General features: G+C 39.5%; 1 protein-coding gene across 2 annotated transcripts in view; it reads left to right on the top strand.

Moving 5' to 3' along the window:
* Nucleotides 1-13061, top strand: part of nphp4 (nephronophthisis 4) — a 427697-nt gene that overhangs the window by 71587 nt on the left and 343049 nt on the right. For both annotated transcript variants that reach the window (XM_063033463.1, XM_063033464.1), the window contains exon 4: nt 12176-12240. In XM_063033463.1, coding sequence (XP_062889533.1) covers nt 12176-12240 — 65 coding nt within the window. The remainder of the gene's footprint in view (nt 1-12175; nt 12241-13061) is intronic.

Consider the following 13061-nt stretch of genomic DNA (forward strand, 5'->3'; position numbering starts at 1 on the left):
TCCGTCTGGGTAGCCTCCAACCTGATGGCATGAACATTGACTTCTCTAACTTCCGCTAGGCCCCACCTCCCCCTCGTACCCCATCTGTTACTCTTTTTTATGCACACATTCTTTCTCTCACTCTCCTTTTTCTCCCTCTGTCCCTCTGAATATACCTCTTGCCCATCCTCTGGGTCACCCCCCCCCCGTCTTTCTTCCCGGACCTCCTGTCCCATGATCCTCTCGTATCCCCTTTTGCCTATCACCTGTCCAGCTCTCGGCTCTATCCCTCCCCCTCCTGTCTTCTCCTATCATTTTGCATCTCCCCCTCCCCCTCCAGCTTTCAAATTCCTTACTCACTCTTCCTTCAGTTAGTCCTGACGAAGGGTCTCTGCCTGAAACGTCGACTGCGCCTCTTCCTATAGATGCTGCCTGGCCTGCTGCGTTCACCAGCAACTTTGATGTGTGTTGCTCAATGACTATTACTGGTAGCACTTGTATCTACTGATGAAGTGCTGGAACTGGTTGGTCATGGCTCAAATTAACTGTTGCCTGAGCAAGGGCTTGGACCTGCTGCAATTTGCCTACTGCCACAGCAGATCTACAGAGGATGTAATCTCACTGACTCTCCACTTGGGTTAAGATGACCTGAACAATACCAATACCTATGCCAGGCTGCTGTTTATCAATTACAGCTTGGTGTTAGCACCATCATCTCTTCAAGTCTTAACAACAAGCTTCAAAACCTGAGCTTCTGTCTCCCTCTGCAACTGGTTCCTTGACTTCCTCATCAAGAGACTACAGTCAGTGGAAATTGATGATAATGTTACCTTCTCTGACATTCAACACAGGCATACCTCAAGAATGCTTGCTTGGCTCAATGTTCTATTCTCTGCACACATGATTGTATGGCTCGGCAGAGCTGAAACATCATCTATTAATTTGCCAATGAACCCACTGTTGCTGGTAGAATCTCAGATGGTGAGATGTGTGTAGGAATGAGATAGATCGACTGGTTGAGTGGTGTCACAACAAGAACTTTGTACTCAATGCCAGTCGGGTCAAGAAAGTGGTATTCATCATTAAGGAGCCACACCATACAGGATATGGTCATCTCGTTACTGCAATCAGGGAGAAGGTACAGGAGCCTGAAGGCACACACTCAATATTTCAGGAACAGCTTCTTTTTGTTCACCGTAAGATTTCTGAATGATTTCATAATTGATACCACACTAGTTTGCTTTCTTTGCACTATTTATGTTCTTTTAATATTTCTTATTGTAGTTTGTAACATTTTTATGTATTGCACTGTACCACTGTCACCAAGCAACAAGTTTCATGACATATGTCAGTGATAGTAAATCTGCTTCTGATCTTTAGTAATTTCAAGTAATTTTGTTAACCAGGTTTAATTTTCAGCATTGATGATGCCAGCCCATGATAATACAAATGTCTGCTCTATTAACTATGCTCGTAATTGCCTTTTTTTTTAAAGCTTATCCAGCTACATACAGAAAATGGCTTGTAGTGACTTCTCTTTACATACGTAGAAATTTTCCTTTGGTGCCCTCCCAAGGAGCTGATCTTGGTTCTTGCGTAGTGAATGTAGTCTTTTTTTTTCAAATGGCACTTTAGAAGATACCACATAAAAGCTTCTTACATTAAATAAGGGCTCATGGCTTAGCATGTTTTGGTGGGGGGTGGGGGGGCAGGAGGAACTGTCAGTGTGGTTCTTGTTGGAGCCTTGCAAGAGGGCTAAGAGTAGAGAGGGATATAGCCAGTATAAAGGAGAGAGGGGGAGGGGTGAGACAGGAGCAGGTGGTGAATACCTTTCTATCACTACTGTTCCTTGATGAAAGTTGCTCTGGCCCCTCGGGATCCATGTGCTTGGTGTCTAATGGACAATTTCAATCTGACTAAAGCTTGGAAGTTGATTGGAACTTGCAACAAGTTATAAGTGGACAGTTAAAAGTCATTGGATGAAAGGTATCTCTGAACTGCATCTATGCAGACAGTGGGAGAAGATGATACATCTTCAATATGTACAGAACTTATCTGAAACCAAAAGAAGCTGCAGAAGATCGTGAACACGGCGCAGCACATCACACAAACCAGTCTTCCATCCGTGGACTCACTTTACACCGCACCCTGTTGGAGCAGTGCTGCCAGGATAATCAAGGACACAACCCACCCAGCCAACACACTTTTCGTCCCTCTTCCCTCCGGGAGAACTCTCAGGAGCTTGAAGATTCGTACGGCCAGATTTGGGAACAGCTTCTTTCCAACTGTGATGAAACTGCTGAACGGATCCTGACCCGGATCTGGGCCATACCTTCCAATTATCCGGACCTGTCTCTCAGTTTTTTTGCACTACCTTACTTTCCATTTTTCTATTTTCCATTTATGATATATAATTTAAATTTTTAATATTTACTAATTTTTTTACTATTTTAAATATTTAATATTTGTAATCCAGAGAGTGGGAAGCGCAGAATCAAGTATCTGTGATGATTGTATGTTCTAGTACCAACTGTTTGGCGACAATAAAGTATAAAGTATCTTCAGTATACAACTCTGATCATCACGTCAGGAGCAGGGCAAGGAACACAGAGACTGAGCTCTCTGTTCACTAACATGAATCTAATATACTGATACTGTTGATAAACTGTGCCACCCCAGTGAAATTGTTGACAGCAACATTAGCATGAGAAAGAAGTTTTGAGGATATGGTTACATGCATAAGTTATGAAAAGAACAAGGCTATTTGGATCTTTGTGCCTCCTTCACCATTTATAATATCACAGCTGATTTGATTATGACCTCAACTTGACGTCCCTGTCTGTTTGCAATATTCCTTTAATCTTTATTTGTATACCTCCCTGTGAGAAATACTTAAATATGTACATACCAACATATCAAGCATTACTTGTGGTGTGTTGTTGCAAGGATCAGACTTGGGCCCTCAGCTATTTATAATTTGCATTAATGAACTTTTTGGAACAACAGAGTACAACAGTTCCAGATTTGCTGATAGACAATTCAAGGCTAGGTGGGAAAGTGAATTGTAAGGAGGATGAAGAATATCTGTAAAGGGTATAAAGAAGTTGTAAATGGTAGGAAAGAAGGTGGCAGATAGAGTATAATGTAAGGTTTTGTACTGGCAGCACAGTGTTCCAGAGCACTGTACCAAAGTCTTAATGCACTTGTTAAAAAAAAAATCAGTAAAGCAAAGATGCTTTTAAAAAATGAAACGAAAAGCTTCTAAATACTAAAAAAAATTTACTATAAAGAGCAGGGAATAGTTAAAAAAAAACCCCACTGAATCCAATCAGTGTTTGGTGTTACCACCCTTTTGCCTTTAAAACCACATCAATTCTCTTGGGTACAGTGTTGTACAGTTTTTTAAGAAAACTGGCTGGTAAGTTGTTTCAAGCATCTTGGAGAACTTGCCACAGTTATTTTGCAAGATTTTGGTTTCCTCGCTTGCTTCTGTCTCTCCAGGTAACCCCAGGTAGTCTAGATGTTGCGATCAGGGCTCTGTGGAGGCCGTACCATCTGTTGCACAACTCCTGGTGGTTCTTTTCACTGAAGATGGTTCTTTATGTCATGTTCTTGCTGCAGAATCAAGTTAGGACTGATCAGACACCTCCCTGATGGGATAGCACGTTGGTTGAATATCTGCTGGTACTTCTCAGCATTGAGGATTCCATTAATTCTGACAAGATCACTAACTCCATTTGCAGAAGTGCAGCCCCACACCTGCAAGGAACCTTCACCATGCTTCACTGTTAGCTGCAGGCACTCATCCATGTAGTGCTCTCCAGCTCCTTTACAGACAAGCTGCCTTGTTTGAGCCAACAATTTCAAATTTTGACTCGTCAGTCCAGAGCACTGGGCTATGTACTTACAAATTAAGTTTTATTTGAAAAGTGGTCTATTACATGATATGTTACTTTCTTCAATGAAAATAATGATTAGAAATCTTAAAAATTGCTCATTTCTATTGCAGAAGACAAAAATCATTAAAAATTTATGTAAAAAAATCTAGGGTGATTAGGACTTTTGTACAGTACTATAGATAGAGGGGGGAGATATTACTCATCAGAACAAAAAGTCACAGCATTGCTTAGAGAGGCTTAGATGGCCCTTCTACTAGGCAATGTGTGGAAATGAAGAATAAGAAAGGAATAAGAAAAGTTAATTTGTTATAGACATCGTTATAGTCTTTGGGATTTAGAGGAGCATATTTGTAGAGAGATGGAAGATATATGCATAAAGATAAGATTGTGATGATAGGTGAATTTTAACTTTCTGCATATTGACTGGGGCTCCCATACTCCCAAAGGACTTGTTGGAATAGAACTTTAAATTGAATTGTCAAATGCGTTCAACAGAGTTTCCTTAATATTTAGAGGTCCCAGCTGGATCTCCACCTGGGGACTGAGACAGAGCAGGTAACAGAAGTATGTGTAGGGGAACACTTTGGATCTAGTGATCATAATTCCATTGGTTTCAACATAATTATGGAGAAGGACAGGGTTGGTCCTTGCTTCTGAATTGCAGAAAAGCCAATTTTGATGGCATCAGAAGAGATGTGGTAGGTATAGATTGGGGTAGGTTATTTTCAAAGAGATGCTTGGTAAGTGGGAGGCCTTCAGAAGTGAAATTTTGAGGGTACAGAATTCGTAAGTTTCTGTTTGAATAAAAAGCAAGGCTACAGTTTTAAGAAACCTTGATATTTATGGGATATCAAGGCCTCGGTTAAGAAGGAGGTGCATAGCAAGTGTAGCCAGCTTGAGACAAATATGGTATGGAACAATAAGGAGTGTATGAAATGCAAGAGAAGACTGAAGAGGGAACTCAGAAAGGCTGAAAGGGAACATGAGGTTGCTCTGGCTGGCAAGGTGAAAGAGAATCCTAAGGGCTTTTATATACACAGATATGTTAAATGCATATAGATAGCAAGGGACAAAATTGATCCTGTTGAAGATCAGTGCGGTTATCTATCCATGGCTTTGAAAGAGATGGGGCAGATCTTAAATGTATGTTTTGCATCTTCAAACATAGTCTAATTAACTGAGGCAAAAGAATAGGTAGGTCATGTATCATATCCAAATATGAGCATATGCCAGAAAATGCAGGATCTCCCAGTGATCACCCATTTTAATTCCACTTCCCATCCCATTCCGATATGTCTATCCATGGCCTCCACTGTCGTGATGAGGTCACACTCAGGATGGAGGAACAACACTTCGTATTATGTCTGGGAAGCCTCCAACCTGATGGCATGAACATTGGTTTCTTGAACTTCCAGTAATGTCCTCCCCTTCACCATTCCCCATCCCTTTTCCCCTCTCTCACCTTATCTCCTTGCTCACCCATGCCTCCCCTTTTTGTCAAGGCTTTCTTTCCTCTTCTATCAGACTTCTCCCTTCTCCAGCCCTGTATCTCTTTCACCAATCAACTTCCCAGCTCTTTACTTTATCCCTCCCCTTTCAGATTTCACCTTGTGTTTCTCTCCCCCTCCCCCCCACACCCTTTAACTCTGCTCCTCAGCTTTTTTCCTTCAGTCCTGCTGAAGGGTCTCGGCCTGAAGTGTCGACTATACTCTTTTTCATAGATGCTGCCTGCCTGCTGAGTTCCTTCAGCATTTTGTGTGTTGGTTGGTTTGATGGGAAAGGATATGCTATTTTAGTGGCACACTAATCTAATCTAACAGCACACCAGCCAAATAGCACCATCCCTACTATAAAGTATGGTGGAGGTAGCATCGTGTTATAGTGATTGTTTTCAGCAGCAGGGACAGGAAATCTGGTCAAGATTGATGAGGAGATGAATGCTGCTAAATACAGAGAGATCCTAGATTAAAAACTTGCCAGGCCTTGCCAGAAAACTTAAACTGAGGGGGAAGTTTGTTTCTCAGCAGGACAACAACCCAAAGCACACTGCCAGAGCAAGCATTGAGTGGCTTCAAATAAAGAAAATTGATGTCCTTGAGTGGCCCAGTCAGTGTCCTGACCTTAAACTGATTGAATGTCTCTGGCAAGACCTCAAGATTGCTGTCCACTGCCGCTGTCTGACTAATGTTAAATAGCTTGAGTAAGGAGGAATGGGCAAATCTTGCTCCATCAAGTTGTGCAAAGTTGATTGAGTTTTATTCAAAAATTGGCTGTAATAGCTGTGAGAGGTGCTTATGTACTGAGCAAAGGGTGATGAATACTTTTGAACTGCTGACATTTCAGAGTTTGGATTTTTAGTTGTTCATGCTTTGCAATTTTTCCTGTTTTGGGGCTCTGCTCTTGTGGGGGGGGGGGTGGGGAGGAGCATTGATTCACAAATAAAAATTCTCAGTTAAATCGATTAAAATGCCTGGTTGTAAGACTCATTTATGTAAACAAAGGGTTGGGGGCTGGATACTTTTTCAAGGCACTGTGTAAGTATTTGGATAGACAGGGCCTGATTAGGGATAGTCAACATGAATTTGTGCCTGGTAAGTTGTGTCTAAGCTATCTTGTTGAGTTTTTTTTTAATAGTTATAAGGAAGGCTAATGTCTTCAAAGACTTTAAAAAGGTCTTTGACAGTATCCTGCATGGGAGGCTGGTCAAGAAGGTTCAGTTGCTTGGCATTCAGGAAGAAGTAAATTGGATTCAGCATTAACCAGAGAGTGGTCATAGATGGTTGTTTCTGACCGGAAACTCGTGACTAATAGTGTGCTACAGAAATCGATGCTAGGTCCATTGTTGTTTATCATCTGTATTAAGGATTTAGATGATAATGTGGTACACTGTATCAGCAAATTTGTGGATGACATTAAGATTGGTGGCAGAGTGGACAGTGAGGAAGGCTATCAAAGCTTGCAGCGTGATCTGGATCAGCTGGTAAAATGGACTGAAAAATAACAGATGGACAAGTGTGAGGAGTTGCTGCTTGGGTGAACAAATTGGGGTTAGGGCATGCATGGTGAAAGATATGGTACTGAGGTGTGCAGTGGAACACAAGGACCTGGGAATGCATATACATAATTACTTGAAAGTGTCGTCACAGGTAGATTAGCTCATAAAGAGAGGTTTTGGCAATTTGGTTTTTATTAAATCAAAGTATTGAGTACAAGAGTTAGGGTATTGAAGTTGTGTGAGATGTTGGTGAGGCCGAATTTGGAGTGTAGTGTGCAGCTGTGGTTATCTGCTTACAGGAAATTGTATCAAGCTTGAAAGAGTGCACAGAAAATTTGAGGATGTTGCTGGGACTTGAAGACCTAAAGGAAATATTGAATAGGTTTGGACGTTATTCTCTGGAGCGTAGGAGAATGAGAGGAATTTGACAGAGGTACGCAAAATAATGGGTGGTAGAGATAAGGTAAACCCTGCAGGCCTTTTCCCCCTGAGATTGGATGAAATTGGAATTAGAGATCATAGTTTAAGGTGAGAAGTGAAATATTTAAAGGGAACCTCAGAGGGAACTACTGCACTCAGAACGTGTATGAGTGTGGAACAGTCTGTCAGCAGAAGCGATGGATGCAGATTCAATTGCAACAGTTAAGGTATATGCAGGAGAGGAGAATGGAGGTCTATGGTCCAGGACTGGGTAGGTAGGACAAAACAGAAAAACATGTCAGCATGGACTAGGTTGGCCGAAAGGTCTGTTTCTGTGCTGTATGACTCTGACTTACAAAACTTGTTGTGTTACTTCTGATTGTGGACTCTTCTGGCTACTGTGTTTGTGCAGCAGTTTGGCAGATTAGATTGTCAATGCTTTGTAGAACTTGCCTGATCTTTTTCATTCCGTTTACTTAAGTGTTACTGGGCATGGATTCTGCTCAGCTGAATTATAGCACAGGATAGTGAAGAGAGACACTTCCACCCATGTGTTTAAAATTATGTTACTGGGAGTCTTGATGGAATGCAAAACTAGTTGGTAATATGAAAAAGAATCTAGTGGTATCCCGGTGTATATGATGAATACCTGCACCGACCGGGTGCAGGTATTGATTATAACCGATGTTTCGATGACAGACTCCACCATCTTCATCAGAGATATTGCCTGCACATGGCAATATCGTCTGGTGGTATTTATACCACTATTCTGTTGCTCCTGATTGGTTAGTCCTCATACAATCAAGTTTCCGCTCTCTAACCTTGTTTACAATCAAATTCCAGTTCTTTCTTAGAGTGATACCTTTTGTCTTTGTTAAAAATCTTTTCCTCTAGTTTTATTTCGATGGCTTCCTTTACTAGGTGGTCCCAAAAGCCATTGGCACAGCACAGGAGTTTTGTGCCGTCAAAGTCAACCCTAAGGCCATTGTGAATACAATGTTCTGTTACTGCCTATTTATTTATTTACAAACGTATCAAAAAATTATTTATTTATCCTTCTCCCGCTGTGAGAATTAACACCTGAGTAAATGTAGAGTTAAGAGTAAATAGTTTAGGAGGGACAATTAAAATGGAGTCTCTCTTCTGTTTTTTCAACTTGACAAAGCGGATTATAGCTTGTGATGCCCTCCAATCAGGCTCCAGCAGAATACTCAATAATAATTACTCATTGTTGTGGTATCCACAATTTTAAATCTTTGTCAGTTGCCCACCATACTATCCTGGCAAGTTAGTTCTGTGGGAAGTCTGCAGAAACATTAAGATTGGTGTAAAGAACTTTACTAAGAGATGATTAACTACATTAGTAGTGTATATTTAAATGCATATAGTTGTTGTGGTTGCTCATGTTAATGTTAAGCACAATGAAATGCTTGGCCGGTCTGCTTATCATGTGGAGGAGTGTGAGGAGTTCAGCAGTAACTACTACACATGACACCCACGATGTTGGAGGAATCCTGCAGGTCAAGCAGCATCTATGGAGAAGACTAAAGAGCTGACATTTCAGGCCAGGACTCACAATAAATCCAAATGGAAGATGTGCTACTGCTTGTTGAGCTTGTACTCAGTGCCCACTTTATTAGATAAACTGTACACCACCTAATACAAATATCTAATCAGCCAATCATGTGGCAGCTATTGAATGCACAAAAGCATGCAAACATGGTCAAGAGGTTCAGTTGTTGTTCAGACCAAACATCAGAATGGGGAAGAAATGTGATCCAAGCGATTTTTGACTGGAATAATTGTTGATGCCAGATGGGGGGTTGTTTGAGGATCCTCAAAACTGCTGATCTCCTGGGATTTTCACACACAACAGTCTCTAGAGTGTACAGAGAATGGTGTGACAAACAAAAAAAAAAATTCAGTTAACGACAGATCTGTGAGTGAAAACACCTTATTAATGAAAGAAGTCAGAGGAGAATGACAAGACTGGCTGAAGGTGACAGTGACTGAAATACCATACTTTACAACAGTGCTGTGTAAAAGAGCATCTGAGTGCACAACATGTCAAACCTTGAAGTGGATGGGCAACACAAGCAGAAGGCCATGAATATACACTCAGTGGCCACTTTATTAGCTATAGGAGATGGCTGATAAGTGGCCACTGGGTATATTTTGGGCATCATGGGACAATGTGGGAAGTTAGAGGCCAGAGTGGAAATGGGATAGAGAATTAAAATGATGAGTGACTGGAAGCCTTATGGACTGAATAGAGATTTACTATCAAGCCATTAAATCTGCATTTGGTTACTCCAATGCAGAGGAGACCATAGTGTGATCTTTCAATAAAATATGTTAAATTTGGGAAAAAAAAAGTGCAAGTGAATTGCTTCTCCTATAGAAGGTCTGTTCGGGTCCCTGGATTTTGGTTAAAATGGAAGTTGTTGGACCTACTGTGGTTATATAGGAAGGTATTATGAAAAAAGAAATGGATCAGTGGATCAGGGAGTTATGGAGGGAAAGGTCCTTTTTATTATGCTGAAAGGGGCAGAATCAAAGATGTGTCTGGTGGTGGAATCCCACTGGAGGTGGCAGAATTAATAGATCCATTAATGTTGAAGCTGGAATCATGAAATTGAGGACAAGGGAGATCCTAACTTTGCTGTGGCTAGGAAATTGGTGTTGGGATGAGAACAGAAGTGCGGAAAACAAAAGATATGATGTACAAATTTAATTTAGAAAGTTAATTTGTATTTTGGTTTTCGTTTGTCCTTTTGGTCAAAGTGTAATTGTCAATAACTGGAAATGTAAAAGTTGAAGCTGTTGGGAAATGAGGAATATGAGATAATTTCTGTTGCAGTTAGAGCTAGCCTCTAATGGCCTGTACAAAAAAAGAGTTTTTCCATGCCATTCTCCCATACTTTCTTTCTAGTAATTCCTGTCTGTCTCTTCCTCATTTTCCCACCTCCTTTATAAGCTGTTTTTGCAAAGTCCATGACTGTCGCCTTGTAGCATTGAGACTGGCTTTGTGACCATGCAACTGTAAAAACCACAAGTTCACATCATTTATCTCTATTTGTAGCATTAATTCATTGTTATGAATGCCTTGGCATTCAGCTGAACAACAATAATTTATTGTTTCCCCATTTTTCAAGTCATGGAGTGTATTCACATTCAGATAACTATGTACACCAACCACGATTATTTTACCGACAAAATTAATTCATAACCTTGTGTATAATTCCTCCAGTCAAGGACTAGAATCCCTACAATAATTGTACAACTCAATTATGTGATGCAGTCATTTGCATGTGATGGCTGGACAATGCTGGCAAAGCTGCCTGCTCATTTTGCTTACAGCTCTCTTTCAAAGGCAGTAGGATGAAATCTGTTCTCTTGCCTCAGAACATCTGTAAGTGTTGTTTTGCAATATGAATGTTTTCTCCTCCTGTCCCATTAAATTACACCGTGGACTGCAGTGGCATTATGCACATAAAAATTAAGGGCAGATGTAGAGCATTTAGCTTTTTAAGCATGTTGCCTCCATTCAATAGGATCATGGCTGATTTGAACCTATCCTCAACTCAATTCCTACCTATTTCCATTAATCTTTCAATCTTTGGTTTTATTATAGGTAGACTGAAGAGCACAAAGAAAATACAAATTATGCTTTTGTAGAGTAAAATACAGTTTAAAAGTATATTTTTTAGTTAAACTTTCAATTATTTGAATAGATGAGCTTGATTCATGTAAAGATTAGATATTATTGTTAAATTACTTAATACAATTAATTAGTCTGATGTATTTAAGATGTCTTCAAGGTGCCTAAGTTAGCAGTCCTTGGAATTAAAGAACTTACCTCATGAGTAACACAGAAAAACTTGTGAAATTTATGTGAAATATTTCTCTTCATTGCTTAAACATTGTCGTTTTAAAATATTGCTGTGCAGTCTGTATTTGGGAACTGATAAATCCATTGCATTTCAATGCTCACAGTGGTTAACGATGATTTGTTGGTGTTGGAAAAATTGATTTTTCATTTGATTTAGTGGTAAAGTAATTATGGTGAGCTGACATTGAATTTCAATTAGTGTTTTAAATATAAAAATGCTCATATATGATAGTAACAACAACATTATACTTTTGAAATGAACAAAATTAGGCATTTTTGCTAAACTTGTTTGTAATATTTAAAAATAAGTTTAAAGTTTAATACATAGTATATTTCAGTGAACATCTGTGTACTTACGATTTTTTAGTATTAAAATGTGAAATGTGTAGACCTATTGTTACAATATTGGGATTATATAATTATTTACAAACATGCATTGGTCTTTTTCAGTGGTCTTCTGAGTATAAATTCATAACTATGTCCTTCAGCCTGCCTAGTTGTGGTAGGCACCAGTTGTATTTCCCATCTCCCAGCATGTGAAATGGATTAGAAATTGACAGATTATAGAAGATAACCATGTTGGAAAATTGAAGACCCCACCAGTTTCCATCATGTATTAATCCATTGTGCCTTTAAGACAAATGATAAGGTTGGGTAATTAAGATTTTGTTGGTTTGTTTTCATTCTTGGATTCCTAAAGGGAAATCTGGCATTTATCACCTCTTTATTTTTGCCTTTATTATTGTATTCCTGATGGCTTACTGTCTCCATGAAGTTACAGGCCTATTTAAAAACCACCTTCAGTGTCAGATATTGGAATTTGCCATGGATGCTTGTTGTCCTGGAGCAATTTTTCAATGCCAACTGGAACTAAGAATTATTTCAATGTACTTTTTTCAGTACATTTAATAAATTTATACCTTCTCAGAGCTATTCAACTTCCTAAAATAAAGTTAATAGCTACTTATTTTTTCTCTCTGAAAACTTTAGGTTGAACCTCTACCATGGCACTCCAAGAGCATTGTTACATCCAGCATTAGAAGACCCCATTGAGAGTAAGTCAAAGTTCTTTTTCCTGTGCAAGATCCCTGTTTCATCTATTAATGCATTGAGTATAAATTACTATCATCATATATAAGCATTTAATTTATTTGAAAGCTCTGACAAATAAGGAGAAAATGTGGTTGATATTCTGCCCCACCATTCTCTGATTCACCGAGCTGCCATGTTGGTTGAAAACTCTGCCTTTGGTTTTGGTTCCATTGCCTGTAGTCACTGTATACCTCTGGAAGAAGTGGAAAGGCTGTTATGTGGCCTCCATAGCTCAAGCATCTGGAAAGGTGCAGTCAGCTTACCTGTTGAAGCTTGGCCCTTGAAGGGATAATTCATACTGAAAAACATGTATTTATTTGAACATGAAAATAGCATGTACTCCCCAGTTTAACCTGTGTTAAGTGCATTATTAATAATGGAACTATAATATTTTTCACGAATGTGAAGAAGATGCAGTTCCATCAGCAATACTTTAATGATGAATAAATGAGTTTCATTGACCTTTCAATTTTTTTTCTTAGCAGTTCTTCATATAAATGTTGTATAATGTCTTACAAAGTATCCCGACCCTAATCAATTATTTGCATTCCACCAACCCACTGGAAAACATTATTTTTTGGAATTGAGGCCAGGAAGAGACAACTGAGAAATAAAAAGGTGGGCCTTTATAGGAGGCATTTCTTTCTCTTACAGAGACAAAGAAATCAGAGGATGAATATTTGTAGTAGTTGACTGATGAGAAATAGAATGTGAATATTTCCACTCAGAGCCTGCTGGGGTTTGGAATTCACTAGTTGAAAGGATGGGCGAGGCAGCAACCACC

Source organism: Mobula hypostoma, chromosome 25, assembly GCF_963921235.1.
Source record: "Mobula hypostoma chromosome 25, sMobHyp1.1, whole genome shotgun sequence".
NCBI classification, from domain to species: Eukaryota; Metazoa; Chordata; class Chondrichthyes; order Myliobatiformes; family Myliobatidae; genus Mobula; species Mobula hypostoma.